This window comes from Thermobia domestica, chromosome 10, assembly GCF_964235325.1.
Source record: "Thermobia domestica chromosome 10, izTheDome1.hap1.1, whole genome shotgun sequence".
Taxonomy (NCBI): Eukaryota; Metazoa; Arthropoda; class Insecta; order Zygentoma; family Lepismatidae; genus Thermobia; species Thermobia domestica.
In genome coordinates, this window is record NC_137463.1 from 32245061 (window position 1) to 32262763 (window position 17703).

Consider the following 17703-nt stretch of genomic DNA (forward strand, 5'->3'; position numbering starts at 1 on the left):
TAGTTAAATTCATTTTTTATTCACTCTTTCATAAAGAGCATTATTTCATTCTAGAACACATTTAACACTTCAATCATTCGAGTAATAGCACGGCATACTACCACAAATGAAACACACGGAAGAAAGAAATAACCAGTCTGAATACGAACAAACTCAATTAACACAACTTTTATCCAACAATGGACAAAACGAGAATAACCAAAAAGATCAAAGTTCTTTTTGATATTTTTAAATTCTGCAAGAACCATTAAATAATTAGCTTAATGAACACATTACGAAATATATATAATAAAATTATTTTATTCATTCACCACATCTCTAATACACTGTGCGCCAGCCATTCAATGTTATTTTTTAAAAACACGCATATACGTACAAAACACGATGTAACAAAAACAGTTTTTATCACAGTGTACAGAATCTCACTGTACAGGAACAAACTGAATGAGTCTTTTGATTCTTCTTAGAAATGCTTCTATGAATCCTCTCTCAATCTCTGGGGCACCCTGTTAAACACAAAAACATGCATTAGTAGCCAAATAGATTTTTTTTAAAGCATATTCCTTAAAGTGTTAAATGTGTCATAAAATCTTCATTCAATTTCAAAATTTATTAGTATAGCTTGAAAATTACTAATCGTATTTAAATACAACCCCTATCATTCGAACGAAAGTATTCAAATTTTGTTTGGTTGGCGGGAGATGTCATTAGTATGCATGAGCGATACAGCTAGGGACATTCCTTGCCATCAGTCAGACTACTCCTGCCAGTGTTCAAGGTCTGACAAGAGGTTGTCTATCGACTTAATATGACTACAATTATTTTGCATTCTGTAACAAATTATTACTTAAAGCCAATGCACCAATTTGAAATCGGATATTGTGTGTATACGTGTATGAACGTAATAAGTGTGTGTATTTGAATGTCTTTCGAACTATAGGAGTTTCATTTAAATACGATTACAGGGCTCCTAGTGGTCTGGTCTCTTGTAAATAGCTGAAAAGTGACCAAAAGCACACGAAAAAGTGACCAAAATCCCATCATGCCCTTTTTTCCTTTGTCAATTTCTTCATCATCTCTCTCTTTGTTTGCGTCATCTTTTCTTCTTTTTGAGCTTCCTCCTTTCTTAGGTTTTCTAAGTATGCTTTGTAGTTACGGTAAGCAGACTTAGCAGATATAAGAAGCTTCTGACAAGTAAACCTTACGTTTGGGTGAATCGAGTTGCTGACTGAGACACACATGAAAAAGTAGTACTAAATGTGATTAGTATTTCAGTGAAGTTTTAGGTGCGAAGCTCCAGGGGTTTAGGAGATACAGCTACCAGAACATCACATGGAAGTACAGAATAGTCTTCATACAGTTGGAGGTAAAAGCTCTGTAAGACCTCTTGTAACGACAAAAGGTGCATAACAAATATATGGGTACATATTAGGACTAGGGGGAAGTCATATAGTAAGGGTATATCTGACGGCGGCCATCTTGAAATCCGCCATTTTGAATTAAGGTTAAGTTTTTAAAATAGGAATAGGGTCATGTGATACATGATTTAAGACTCAAATTTAATCAGAAGAACAATGGTGACGTTAATTTTGATTTACGTGCAATTGGTAAAAAGTTACAGGGAAATTAAATATTGTTGCTGCATATGTATTAGTCATTTACCCCACCTTGTAAATTTTGTTTTAATGATAATAATTAAATAAAAAGCAGGTGGATAAATATTAGGTCTATGGTAAGAGTTGCCTTGATGGCGGCCATGTTCAAATCCGCCATTTTGAATCAGACAAAAGTTTTAAACAAAACGCATAACAGTGAGACCTTATTAATAGCAAATTTTACCATAACCATTTTTAACAATTTTTGCTTTATCATTAACCAGCACAAAGTTAAATGGATCGCTTCTTACGACTACTGCTTTGACGGAATTGTTAACGACAAATGTGTCAAGTGTAACTCGATTGCCTGTGTCAGGTGTGCTCACTGTGAGCAGAGCATTTGTGCAAGTCATGCACTCTTTTCTGAACTACATATTGATTGTACTAATTGAGGACTTTTCTGGAAAATACCAAAGACCCAAGTTCAATTATGACTCAGTTCCACTTTGGTCATTTTTATTTAAATTAGCAACTTGTTTATGTGATAACAAATGCTGGTTAATGATAAAGCAAAAATGGTTATACCGTTGGATTTATGGTAAAATTTGCTATTAATAAGGTGTCACTGTTATGCGTTTTGTTTAAAACTTTTGTCTGATTCAAAATGGCGGATTTGAACATGGCCGCCATCAAGGCAACTCTTACCATAGACCTAATATTTATCCATCTGCTTTTTATTTAATTATTATCATTAAAACAAAATTTACAAGGTGGGGTAAAGGACTAATACATATGCTGCAACAATATTTAATTTCCCTGTAACTTTTTACCAATTGCGCGTAAATCAAAATTAACGTCACCATTGTTCTTCTGATTAAATTTGCGCCTTAAATCATGTATCACATGACCCTATTCCTATTTTAAAAACTTAACCTTAATTCAAAATGGCGGATTTCAAGATGGCCGCCGTCAGATATACCCTTACTATATGACTTCCCCCTAGTCCTAATATGTACCCATATATTTGTTATTTATCTTTTGTCGTTACAAGAGGTCTTAGAGAGCTTTTACCTCCAACTGTATGAAGACTATTCTGTACTTCCATGTGATGTTCTGGTAGCTGTATCTCCTAAACCCCTGGAGCTTCGCACCTAAAACTTCACTGAAATACTGACCACATTTAGTACTACTTTCTCATATGTGTCTCAGTCAGCAACTCGATTCACCCAAACGTAAGGTTTACTTGTGAGTAAGTGGAACCAGTTCTGGCCTATTTCCGAATTTCTTCATCCCAGACATTATATTTAACTTAGCATTGAGAGTTCTCAAAGTTATGAAATATTCAAATTCATCACTTACTCTTAAGAAGAACATACAAGAAGCATAACACAAGATGAACCACACAAACGCACACACACAACGTTGAGCGGAGTGTTAACTATTACGAGAGAAAACTAAAAGACTATTATGATAGAAGAAAGAGTACACACAGAAGGGTTCTCAACTCGACCTTGAGAGCTTAAGCATCCACCAACCATCCACTGCGCTTTAGAAAGAATAAAAGCTGAAGTGAGAATAAAGTTGACTGTTTCACACGTGGCAGCAAGTACTGAAGCTTTCAGAAAAGTAATGAGTAACAAGTTTCTGCCTTTTTTCATTTACTTTTATAATATTTTTCTTAGAAAAACTGCCAATGCAAAACATAAATCACACGAAAAAGTCACTTTAACTCCCAAAAAAGTAACTTTTAGTGAAAAAAAAGTGACTCGCTATGAGCCCTGCGATTAGCAGTTTTCAAGCAGTTATATAGCATGAGATGTTATGTACGAGTTATAACATTTGAAACGAGATGAAGACTTTTAGAGACACACTATATATTACGAGGGATGATACAAAGTAATGTTACAAAGCCTGCAGTGAAATGTGTATATATTCTTCCATACAACCAACAGATATTACATACATTAGGTCATTTTTCGACATAGTCTCCATATTGGTTGAGGCACTTGTCGAATCGTGGAATGTGTTTGAAGATTCCCTCCTGGTTTTAAAAAAAAAAAAAAAAAAAAAAAAAAAAAAAAAAAAAAAAAAAAAAAAAAAAAAAACTATATTTGCGTGTATTCAACACGTTATCACGAAGTATTTCACCTTCTGATCTGAAGCGAAACGACGGTCTCCTCGGTGCTGTTGCTTTCCGAACGACATTCCCAATTCTGCCATCAGATGCCATAACGTGACCCTCCTGTTGTCCTAAATCAGCTCCTCCACGCGAGCTGTGTTCAAATCTGTTGATGCTAGAACGGCCACTGCGTTCCCCGTCGGTGACGTTTTCTCTACCAGCCGCAAAATTTCGATACCATTCTGCGACATGCTGACAAGACATTACAGGCTCTTCGTAAACCTCTACCAGCTGCCGGTGAATCTCAACCGCGGCTGCATGTTTCGTCCACAGAAATCAAATAACTGAGCGAACGTCTTCCCAAGACCAGTTTTCCAAACGAGTTGCCATTTATGTTTACCTACAACTAGCGCCGTAGGTGGCAGGTGGATGAAACTCTGCACGGTTGCCAAATCCATGTATTAAAATGAGAGCACAGTTCTCACTCCTTTATAACAAACGAAACTCCAAAAATATCGGCTTTGAACCTTAGTTTCTGATCCTCCCTCGTGAAAGAAATATTCAATTATTCCAACTTACTTATTTATGGTATCTTATGCCATACGACCTGGGATAATAATAATAATTATTATTATTTGAAGAGGGTTAATTAATTTTTTTCGAAGTGTGGTACAGTACACTTCCAAATTATAGGAATCAATATTGTAACCGAAAGCAATAGATTTAACGCTTCTGTTTTCAACAGAAGGATAACGGGGAAAATGGAACCTACTTTTGGGAAGTTCAATCACGACCCTTTACTATTTTTCCTCTATAATAGTGAAGTCGAAAATTGTACAAATATGCATACGGGTGGAAATGAAACCGTTAACTCGTTAAAAAAAAAGCAAGATTCGTTTCGCGTGTGAAACTACGGTAGACTTCGAAATTATGTGAATTCAATAATCAAACTTAAAGTAGAACATCTATAACTACTGGTTCCAATAGATTAGTAAGATCAAAGATAGAACCTGTTCCTCGGACGCTGAATCCATATCTAAAAGCCATTATTCGCTATCTCTTAACTGTTTGTGTTTTGTGGCGATAAACATTAAAACCAGAAATCTTTAATTCGAACCACTTTCGATATGCATAGGGGGTTAAAGGAGGAGACAGAACCTCCCCTTGCGAAGCTCAATCAATTGAAAAAAAAAACACTTTTTGATATCTCTTGCAGTATTTATTCTATGAAATCAATATTAAAATCGGGATTATTAGTAAATTCCAACCACTTCCGGTTTTAGTAGTGTTGCGGAGTTGTGATGATATGTTTCTTTGAAACCCTGAATCGATTGCAAAAAACCGCTTTCGCAATTACCATTTTGTTCTATGGTGATAAATGTTGAAATCAGGAATGGTTAATTTGAATTTGGTCAAAGATATATATATATTAACTTTAAAAAAATTAAGAGAAACTTTCCTAAAACTTTTCAAATTTTTATGAAATATGGAGTTTTCTCTGACGCTAAAAAAAAAAAAAAAAAAAATATTTCTATTGCTTGAAGTGAAATCAGTTACGGATATTGTAGGCGAATCCCAAAATTACTGCTACTATTTGAAAAAAGAAAAAAAAAAGTTTTCTTCTATGGCTGTCATTAGTACGAATAAAAAAAGTTTTAACTGGCTTTCCTTTCATTACTTCTTTTATAAACATTAAAGTATTTGCAAAATTAGTAGAAAAAAAAATAATAACAGGAAGAAACTACATAAAAATTAAGTTTTTTTTTTCTACGTATAAGTCAAAATTTAAAAAAAAAAAAATAATAACGCTAATTACCTGCTTTGTATCCAAAAGATTTTTACAAAAGGCATCATTGAGTAAGTTTAAGAGTGCTTGTTTCACTTGACTCAACTGCTGGGGCGAGAAATTCAAGGCAGCTTCTCGATGGTCAGCTGTAACACAAAGGAAGGTGTACTTTACAATAACATACATCGCAAGATATAGTTGAATTTAGAGACAAGTTTTAATTTTTTTTTTTAAAGGGGGGGGAATATAGATTCGCTAACAATGTAGTCTATGCCTATTTGATTTCATCTCGGAGATAAATAAGAGTCGATCCTAGTATTATTACAAATGTTTGAAAAGACTAAGCATGTAGTCTCTGAAGGTAATTCGATATACAAAATTGTGTACATTATGGTAAGTGCTCAATAATAGAAACTGATTTTTAATGATATGGGGCGTTCCAAGTAGTAAGGGCGAACTCAACAAAGGCTTGTTTCCTCACAATGCATTCTCAAGTCAAAACAATCGTCCATTTATTTTCAAACTGTATTTTCTACGAAAAAAGAAAGTATATACGGTATAGGCACAAGAGCTGGCTGACAGGGCAGTTTAGTGTTATTACTCGCACATCTCAAATTTAATTTTTGAAATTTCAAATTGCACGTAACTTTCGTTGAGTTTCCCTTACTTTCCGGAATGCCTTACACTATCAAAAGAGGGAAATGGATAAAACTTGGATTTAAAAAAAAAAAAAAAATCTTTAAATGATCATATAACGTCAAACTAAGAAGCAACTATTCAATTTATCTGGTCAAAATATTAAATTGAAAGTTCATGTAAGAATTCTCAGGGGAATACAGTTCTAACCTTTTTGTTTATATTTCATCAATAAAATGTTACATTAATAAGAAGAGTGCAAAGGCACCATTCGTTCCTCATGGAAAATCATAAAGACAGAACTTACTAGAGGTAGAATTTTATTCGGACCATTTTCTTAAGAACAACTCAGGCGATTTTGTTCTTGGTTTACTGGAGGAGATGAATGTTGTTCGGATCATTTCCGCAAACATGACTCATGTAATTTTGTTTATATTTCATTAACAATTCAACAACATGACTTACTTAATTTTCTTACAAAAAGTCCAGGGAGTGTTGTTGGCAACGAACGACATACTTCTAGCACCATAAAAAAATCGTTTCTCTTCAAAGCATGGCACTTTGTTCTTTCATATGATCTATCGATTGATTTAGGTTTTATCTTTGGGCAACATTATAGTGAAACAGAAGTTAAAGTTTCAGAATTAATAATTTTAATCTTATCTCATTAACCAAACTATGTACTGTCATATTGAAGAGCTTGATTATAGTACTCGCCGCGAGTCGTGAAGCTTGACCTAGATCTACCGATTTCACCAGCCAATAGAACACGAGGGTGTGTTCCACTCGTCAACCCCCACCCATCAAGTTTTGTGTCTTCTCTCGCGCTACACGGAAAACATCTCCCGAGAGTACAGTGTTGTCGGATTGGCGTCAAGTTCCGTTTTGTTAATTGTTTTCTCTTGCGTTATATTTTCGTTGTTACTATTTGTGCTATTGTTACCATTTTAGAATAGTTGTTACAGTAGTTATTCTTGTGCAGTGTTATTATTGGTAATTTTTAAATGCCTTTTTTATATACTCGTTTACTATGTCTTCAAAGTTTGGCAACATTGTTGATGAATTTCAGCTGTTGGACGTTTCCCCAGGTGTGCGCTCGGGAAGCGGCTCCACGAATTGTACCGAAGTTTTCCGATGTGTTGGAGCTCAAGCAAGATATTTCTATGATTGGTTTAGAGCCCAAGCTTCACGACTCGGCGCGAGTACTATAGTGTCTACTTAAGAATTAGTTTCATCTTTGGGGCCACGGTGGCTCAGTGGTAGAGCGTTCACTTCTGGTGCATGGAGTCCTTGGGTCGATCTCAGCTCGCGCCAAGTGAACTTTGTGGTGGACAAACACCGTGTACGTGGGTTTCCTCGGGGTTCTCCCGTTTCCTCCCACTTTCTTTATTTCTCATCGTCACCGTCTCCTTTAGCCTAACCGGCATAACCGTGGGACGTAAATGGACAGCTGACAGTTGAAGCTAGTAGATGTGCAGAAAGTGCTGGAGTTCTTATAATCAGACGTAAGGTATTGCGCCATCAAGATGAGTGAACTTTCCATAAAACTGTAGTACATTTTACAATTTAGTTTTGATGAAAGCGCAAATTCTGCACAAGCCCGTAAAGAATTGTATTGTTTATAGGCATGGTACGTTATCAAAACCAATAACTTAAAGAAGGTTCAGTCCTTTCGTTCTCGAAATTTCGATGTCCAAAATATTCTTCGCAGTGAGCGACCAATCACAGAAACAGTGGATGATATTCTGGCAAAAGTCCAGCCAAATTGGCATGTAAACCGTCACATCACTAAGGACCGAACCATCCATTACCAGCCTTAAATCATTTGGAGAAAGCTGGTATCGGAAAAAAAAAATTGACGTCTGGGTGCCACATGATTACTCAAGAACATTTATTCGATCGAATTTTTATCTACGAATCTCTATTGAAACGTAACGAACTTGAGGTACTTCTGAAGCGGTCGATCACGAGTGATGAAAAATGAATAACTTACAACAACAGTGTACGAAAGATCGAAGCAAGGAGAAGTTCCACAGTATGTGGCAAAGCCCACACTGACGCCTAGGAAGATTATGTAGTGCGTTTGATGGGACTGGAAAGGTATCGTGCATCATGAGTTGCTGTCTTCAGGTAGCACGACTCACTCGGACCTGTACTGTCAACATTTAGTCCCAGTACACAAAGTAATTCAAAACAAATGTCCGGATTTTTTTCAAGAGAAAGAGACTCGTGTACTACGCTGACAACGCCAGACCGCATACAACTTTAACGACCCGTCAGAAGTTGAGATAACTTGACTGACAGGATTTAATGCATCCACCCTATACCCAGGAACTGAGACCGTCAGACTATCATTTATTTAGGTCTTTGCAGAACTTCTTGAATGGTGTTAAGCTAGTTTCAAAAGAGGCCAGTTAAAACCAAATGTTGCAATTTTTGATTAAAAAGCACGGAAATTCTACGGCGACACGATTATGGCGATATCGGCAAAATGTCAGAAGGTCATCGAACAAAATAATGCATCTATGGTTTCATTGTTATTTCCAAATCACAATACACGTATTCTCAAATGATCTCCAAACGCTCAATACTTTTAGACAAACTGATTACACGCCTTACACGCCGAACCTAGCGTACAAATCTGGCGCATTACTGATATTACCTATTGGTGCTGCAATTTTCATAAACAACAGCGAATAAACTATATGAAATGCAGGATGGGCCGTGTCATTATTTACTGTCTACGTACATTATATATACACAATATACAGATGGTGATCAGAAAAATGGAAACACCTGAACGAAATTGCAACTTACCAGATTAATATGGTGTCGGGCCACATTTCGCTTCAAAACAGCCTTGATGCGACGTGGGATGGAGCCATAGAGGTCGTGAATGGTAGCAAGTGGAATTTTACACCATTCCTCGTGCAGGGCATCGGCCAGTTCTGTGAGAGGGGATGGAGGTGGAAATCGTCGCCGGAGTCGTGTTTCCAAGACAAACCACAGATGTTCAATTATGTTGAGATCTGGGGATTGGGCGGGCCAGGGGAGGTGTTGAACTTCATCCCGATGTTCCTCAAACCACGATGCAACAACGCCAGCTGTGTGAATGGGTGCATTATCATCCTGGAAGATGGCGTCATTGTCCGGGAACAACATCCGGATCATAGGATGCAAGTGGTCTCCTAAAATTCCGACATAACCGTTGGCAGTGATTCGTCCGCTAAGTGTGGCCACAGGACTCAATGAAAACCATGATATGGCGGCCAATAGCATCACCGAGCCGCTGCCATGTTTCACAGTTGGGCGGAGACACTGCAGATCATAAGCTTCTTTGGGCGTTTTCCACACATAAACACGGCCCGTGGTTGGGAATAGGGTGAAGGATGACTCATCCGACCATATCACACGTTTCCAGTTCTCAACGGTCCAAGTTGCATGGTCGCGGCACCATTTGCGGCATGCGAAAGCGTTATGGTCCCTGATGAGCGGTTTGGTCCGTGCAACACGACCTCGTAAGTTCATGTCATGTAATTCGCGGCGGACTGTGATTGTCGAAATAGGGTGGGGGAGGTGCTGATTGAGTTCCTCCGTCACTTGCTCCGCAGTGGCACGACGGTTCTGCGTGACAATGCGCTTTAATACCCGGCGTCACCTGTCACTCATGATTTTCTTCCGCCCACTGTTCCGCTTCCCCGATGTGGTTTTCCCGTGTGTTGTGTAGGCCGTCATCATCTTCGACACTGTTCCACGCGACTTACCTAACACAGCAGCCACTGGCGTCACACTCACTCCACATAACCGCGCACCAACAATTTGCCCTCTTTGAAAATCTGAGAGGTCTCCCATTTTACACTACCTCCGTCTGCTGCAGCCACTTGACACTGCTGTTCCACTGCGCCTGACGTAGTATGGAGACCGACCTAACACACCACCACCAGCGGTCCGGCGCTGCGGGCGCCACGACACTACTGCCAACCCATACATCTGACGTGTTGCCAACCACAGGTGTTTCCATTTTTGTGATCACCATCTGTAGTTTAACTAAAATCTGTATATTAAATTAATAAAAAGCTTAAAGAATTCACTTACCTTCAAGAGCAGATAATTCTAATTTTGTTTTGGGTAGCGCACGTAACATATAGTAATCCAGATGATACCATAACAGGTACAACGCCATTTCAATGATGAACGAACAGTAATCCAATTCCGTTTCGTGTTCTGTGATGAATTTGTTCAAAGCCTGAGCAGCTAGTCTTCGGCACTCTTTGATTGAAGTTGCGGGACTCGTTCCTTCTGGAAGGAACTAATTCCAAAAACGAAAGTAATAGTACATATAATTTATATATTTATTTCTATATGAACTACAACCTACGTAAAAAAATGTTACAGCTCATAGATTCCACACAAAATGTTAAGGCCTTAAAATAATAATACTAACATGCTAGTAAACAGCCTCACTTAGTACGGTAGCACTTTTCTACACGTTTTTGTGGACTTGATATGAAACAAATTAGCAAATGGTACAGCATTGTTACAGCGAACAATATATTCAATATTTTACACCCTTCCACTACTGTATACATATTAAATTCGTGTAGATGAATAACATTTATGTTTCTGAAACAAAAAGGTAACCTTTCGCTGTCCTAAAAAAAACATGCTCAATATTGAACACAATTGAAATATGTTTCGTTGAATACAAATCTTTACTATCATCATTTAGACGGATTTAAATAAAGTCTTCAGAAGTAGCTGCTTCAATCAAGAGTTTCCTTTACATATCTGGTAATGAGGATTCAAAGAAACTTACATTTCACCGTACAGAAAAGGAATTTCTAATGAGTCTCCTGAAATCTGATAAGAAAAAGAAGAAAAGGTTGAATGTCAGCGGCAACAGTTTGGAAGAAGCTAATTTAACTCCTAAGAAAGGATATTTCGAACATGACTGGACAGTTAGTCACATGATAGTCTTTTATTAGGAGCTGAAAATGAACCAATGCACTTCTTCAAATATTACAATAATAGCTGTACTCTGTCAATAATGTTCACGTTTTCTTCTCATAGAATCGGGCAAAACTTTTGAGGGAATATATTAGTAAATAATTAAGTAATTGTCATAAAATCTGCTCTTCCAGCTGGAACATTTTCGAATAAGTTCTATAATAGCTCTTACGATCAATACTATATTCAGTCACAATTCTAGAACGACGTTTTAAAAGGCACCGTGAACAATGTGAAACCCACAGCTACCAATTTCAAGTATTATTTTGCTTCCTTGGTCACTGTTTGGCAAATATTATTTCATTTATTGCAGTTTCCAATTAAGTGCTGGTCTAATATCTACTGCAAAAGTTGCAGGATACTATAAAAGCGCAGGAAGAGATTACTCTCAAAATGTATGTTGGTGCTAGCGGGCAATGCACTGGCACACGGAGCAGCAGACACACTCATTTTTGTGGTTACGAACCTTTGAGCTACCCACCATATTCACCCAATCTGGGTCTATGCCATTACTTCATTCCTTCCTCTTCCCAAATATGAGGAAACATTTGCAGGGTAAATATTTCACGGATAAGGTCATTGATACAGTGAAGACCCGGTTTGCCTCCAAAATTCGCACTTTTATACAAATGGTTTTAACGGACAGATTCATACATGCAAGAAATGTAAGGCACCACGAGGTGAATATGTAGAAATGGAAGCGTCCGTGGATCAAACCACACATCCCTAGTTCATTTCTATCATGTTCAGGGAAGAATCTAACTTCTCCTTATTGTATTAAAACACACGAATGATCATTCATAAATTGCTTGGAATTTCGTTGATTCTGAGACTTGGATCGTGCGCAATTTGAAATGCATAATATTTGGAAAGAGACATGTGTATGCAGTGTAATCTAAATGTAATATTTTTCAACCAATGAGAAATTTATTGCAAAGGAAGAAATAAAAGAATACACGAATATGAATATATATATATATATATATATATATATATATATATATATATATATATATATATAGTCGTGCATCTAGACCGGGACCAGGAAGGCCTAGGCCCCCCGTTTTTTAAGTAACAGAAATAATTGAAGCTATTATTTATATATTTTTAAAAGTTTATACTAAACTCATGATATACTTACCATAGTCTGGGTTCTGGCTGCCCCCCCTTGTTTTTACCTTCTAGATCCGCCACTGAATATATATTGTATATATACTAATAAAGCAATTGAAATTGAAGTAGAATATACATAAAAGAGACGTCACTCCCTCCTTAAAGGCTTATCAACTACCCACAATGTTTATAAATAAATATACATTCAATCAACAAAGTGGCATAAAGCAGCAATTTCTTGTAAATTACCTCTTTAAGTTCTTGTGTATTCATCACGGGAATGGAGGTGAATTTGGACTGCAATTTGTCAAGACTACTCTTTTTCGATCGATAGCGGGCAACGCACTGAACGAGTTGATGTAGAAGCAATCCCAAGTCAGGAGATTTGTACGTCGACTCACCATGCGACCAAAAATCTGAAGAAAGAATAAATGATTACGTAACCTTGTAATGAATATCAAGCAATGTGAAGTTTGTACTTTTTCTAACATGTAAATGTTCTTCCACAATGTACGTATTAACGTTTGGGTCTTCAAGCTCATTCTATTAAATGATAAGATTTTTTTTTTTTTTTTTTTTTTTTATAGCTAATAGCGAAATTACTGTTTTGTTTTAGCGATAGTTTTGTTAGCTGAAGACCTGCCAACTTCCTTAGCATGACTTTCTCTGCTACTTTATTCCACTCTGTTTTATGTCTTCGTAGCTTGAAGTATAAATTATGTTGAACTGTGCTAATAAAACTAAACGAATCAAGAGTTTTCTAAGGTAGTATTTACACACTACTTGTTTATACTTAGTAACTGCCATGTTTTCTTCCGCTAGCCAGAAATATTGTCATACTTTAATTTGTAAGAAAAAAAATGGAATTAGTTACTAAATGTACTAAATGTTTCTTTCTTTTTTTCGGATATACAGGTGCATCATTATATTTAGTAAATTTCGAATTCGTCATTAGTAATTCCCACTATCTACCTAGGTTGCTTTAGTCTAAATACAACTTTTGATTTCTTCTTCTTTATAAAATGTAACTAATAATTCTTTCCACAAATGATAAAGTTTTATGTAATGTGTCTCTACTTCTTTGATCGAATGTTCGATGTCCATTATAGTTTTCTTTTTTTCTTTTTCTTTTTCAAATTAAATTAAAGTTTAGCACCATTGCAGGCTAATGGAATAAAACATAACAGTCACTGTTTAAATAATTAGAATGTAAATACTTTACTTCACACAATTTTTGATTCTTTTAGTTATACTAAAAGAGTGAGTCAAAGGTCGTCCAATATCTCCACAACCCAAACAGCAGGCGCGTATATATGTCGGCACCAACCGTAAGTACAAGGTCAAATAGGCCCAAAGTGTGGCAAATAGACTATTTAACACGGAAGCCGCCATTCTACCAGTATCTTCAGTCAGATTTTAGTGGCTGTGACGATCACTGCTCAACAACGTCTGATACGTGAACCGTTACTGTGAGAGTTCGAATTCGAGGATAACCAGTGTCTGCGAAAACTCCAAAATGAAATTTCGTGACCTTTTCTTTACCAAACCATAAAATTTCGTAATTCTCAAGAGAGAATTTGGGTGTGAATTAGGTCGAATTTTCATGCATGCGATAGAAGCGTACTTTGCTTGCGATTTGGTAGCATCTGAAGCTGAATGTTTTTTGTGGTGAATTCTGACGTTTAATAGAACAAAATTTTCCAATCTGTACTTATATTTGTGCAGATTAAAAAAAAAAAAATCGTGACCTAAAGCTAAAGTTTTTGACTTTCATCTCCGTTTTCTGATTTCATGACTTTTTCGTGATTTTCGTGACCAATAGACACCATGACAGGCAGATGGCTGCAGACAATCCGATACAAGGGGCTATACTTTGAATGTTAGCCTACCTTTATTAGACTTCAATAAATGCATGTGCGATGCTTACCAGAATATTGCAAGACTGAGTATCTAGTGATGGGTGCTAAAAGACCTCCGTCGTCGGCGCACCCACCCCAACCTTTTCAATTCAATTCATTCTTGACTCATTCTTGCACCTTGTAGCACTGCTGGTGATTCGCAAAATCAAGAGACTTTATAATTCAACTTAAGAAGACGAAATACAGGATGGAATAAAGCAGTAGTCAAAAACACCTACGCCTTTGAATCAGTCCGAGGACTTTACCAAAACTTCAGCTAACGACATTAAACAAAACAGGAGTTATGCTTTTCAGATAAAAATTTCGCTCTTACACAATATGTATTGATTTACTGAACTTCACAACAATAAATTATATAGTTATTTAATACATAAATAAACAAATAAATATTTTCTTATGTTGTAATTACATTTGAAAAAAAAAGTTATGAAACAGCAAGTTCAGTTAACAATGCGGTCTGCTATATATTAGCTCACCACCAATTTGGCGTTAAACGAAATTTCCTTTTTTTTCTGCATATAAAGATTACGACATTCATTTTTCTTCTAAATACATTCTTCTAAACATGAAATATTTCTTCTTTCTGCACAAAATTACCATGATCACTTACCTTTCCCTCTCCTTTCGAGTCCAAGGGAATCTATCAAACTAAGTGTGAAGACCATATCAGAGCCCGTCCTTGGAGAACTTCTTATGAAACATATATTATGGATATACAGAATAAGATTAGACGCTATTTTAAAATAACACAGCACTGCTTGTCTCTTTTCATCAGGTTTTAAGTCTTTGTTGTTCTCTATTTCTCTAATGAGCGTGTCTGTTAGCACAAATCGGGAAAATAGCGCCATCATCATCTTCCGGATATGTTGCACATGGGCCTGAGTGTTGGAATCAGGTAATGTAGCCTTCCCGCTGGTATCTGTAAATACAAGTAACAGATGAGTTTCGTTTCGCATTGTTGAAATACATTAGACTGACAGATTATGAGAATTCAATATTGAAACAGAAGTACGAGATCTATATCTTTCCATTACGATTAAGGAGAAGTGGTCAAACTTTTTAATTTTAGTGATCTACCACGTTCCTTTGGCGATGTACTTACGGACAATTGCCGCTGGCACTGCATATTTAATTTCATTAATTTACTTTTAGTTTTCGATACCTGGGTCGTATTATTAGTGATGATATGAAGTGTGAACGTGAAATAAAAGTAAGGATAGGAATGGCGAAAGAAGCATTTAGGAGAAAGAAAAAATACTATTTTGTGCGACCTTCAATAAAGAACTGAGGAAAAGATAAAGTCCTTCGTGTGGAGTATTGTACTGTATACGTCAGAAACATGGACATTACGCAAAAATGATGAAAAACGACTATAAGCTTTTGAAACGTAGGTGTGGAGAAGAATGAGAGAATTAGCTGGATCGAGCGGAAAAAGAATAAGAGTGTTAGAAATCGTGGAGGAGAAAAGAACAATTTTAGATATTATTCAGAGAGGAAGATAAACTGGCTGGGACATTGGCTAAGAAGGAACTGTATCATGAGGGACTGTGCTAGAGGGTATGGTGGCAGGGAGGAGGAGGCGAAAGGGACTACAATTAATGGACGATATCGAAACAGAAATATCATAAGTGAAGACAAAGAATGTAGTGGAAGACCGTGGAGCATGGAAGCTTCTCAGTTGCGGCAAGTGACCTGCCAATAATGGCAGAATACCTATGATGATGCTGATGATGAATTCACTTTTTAGAAGGAAAGTTGGAGCATATGATTTTTTAAAAATATCTTTCTTTCCTAGAGCAACACAAACGTTGCGTAACAAACACGCGCATTTATCCTTTACCGCAACAAAGAAGACACAGTGTTCCTATTTTTCGTGATTTCGGCCTTCTCGTTCATTTGATTTTCCTTGAAAATAACTGGCAAGGACACTACACTGTATAACATCCGAAATCAATCAAACTTGTCCAATTTAGATCAAAATTGGTGTGGTGGTAGACCTTGATTTGCTATACAAGCTTGGGAATTATTTTTGTTCTGATACCTGTCGCCAGACGGACGATTGTTTTATTAGACTTCCTATATTTATCCATAGCATAGTCTGGGCCAGACTTTCCAGCCTTCAAAGGGGTACGGTGGCCAGACCGTATGCTTCATTAATAAATTTCATTTTTTTATATCGAATAAATATAGTACATATCCAGCTGTACCGTCATTCTTTTGGATAGTCATATTATTATTTGGTAAGTCTGTGAAACTCTGTATCTGACGTATTTTCAAAAGCTGTACAAATCAACTATTCTCCAAAGTCAATGTCACACATTCCTGCGGCTTATATCCTTCTGTTGACGATATAAATTCGAATCCTGTGTTTAAAAATGAAGTTTTATTTTACACATTAACTTTGTTTGGAAGAAGTGTGCCGATTTTATACAAATGGAAATAAAATACATCTTCTGCAAAGTTTGTGATACTTCGCGTAGAACACTTATAAGTAACTAATTCCATTTAGTAACTAATTCCATGTTAATTTTTATCTAATGTACTTGATACGTCTCAACACTGAAGTTATCATAGTGGCACTAGGAATGAAAGGGTAGTTATTAACGTGAATTTCGTTTAGCTAAGGAATGATCATCATCCGAATACGTATTTTTAGATATAATAATAATAATAATAATAATAATAATAATAATAATAATAATAATAATAATAATAATAATAATAATAATAAGAAGAAGAAGAAGAAGAAGAAGAAGAACGAAAATTTATGACTTACCTTCATTCACGGAATTTGCAATGATATTTGTCAAAGCTGCTAATTCGTTCAAATGGCCTAAAGATAGGAATGGGTTTCCAGAACGAAGAATCAATCCAAACGTTTCGCAATGGCTTATAATGAAATGCATAACCTGAAAGACAATTTTAACAATAGAAAGTTTTTAGATTGCAAATATTATGAATTACACGTATCAATTATTTTGTTACAAACGCAGGAGTGGATACAGCTAGCATGAATGAAAGAGTTTCGATTTAACATCGGCTATAAACGATTTTCATTATGCATCTCAGGTATTTTATTTTTAATGGTAAAATAACACAATGTAAACGGCAAATACGTTAATGCATCTGTACTGAAAGAAGCTTTATGAGTATTGTAATTTATTATACAGGGCAAGTCAAAATGATGGATCCGATTTCAGAAATGTATTCTGTAAAATCTAATAAACATATGTTATTGTGAGACATGTGTTAAGGAAGGTAAACTGTCAAAGTATTCTTCAAACATATTACATCTGTTCTATGTGATCACTTCGTGTAATCCGGGGCACATCAGCCCAATATTCTATCTCCTGACAAAAAAAAGATATCTGTTCTCTAGTCAATGCCATTTTCCGTAACTGCTCGCTGCCAACTTAGCGGTAGAAAGTGGAAATAATACGTAAAAACTATACGTTGAAAATTAACCTTTCGAAGCGCATGTTTTACATTAACATGCCAGTACATCTATTAGACTTCACAAAATAAATT

At 36.3% G+C, this 17703-nt stretch overlaps 1 protein-coding gene across 1 annotated transcript in view; it reads right to left on the bottom strand.

Moving 5' to 3' along the window:
* Nup205 (nuclear pore complex protein Nup205) overlaps positions 1-17703 on the bottom strand; it is a 126463-nt gene continuing 108760 nt past the window's right edge. The window contains exons 29-34 of the mRNA XM_081727946.1: positions 16952-17084; positions 14786-15094; positions 12506-12672; positions 10232-10445; positions 5531-5646; positions 1-506 (exon numbers count right to left, since the gene is read on the bottom strand). Coding sequence (XP_081584072.1) covers positions 423-506; positions 5531-5646; positions 10232-10445; positions 12506-12672; positions 14786-15094; positions 16952-17084 — 1023 coding nt within the window. The 3' untranslated portion in view covers positions 1-422. The remainder of the gene's footprint in view (positions 507-5530; positions 5647-10231; positions 10446-12505; positions 12673-14785; positions 15095-16951; positions 17085-17703) is intronic.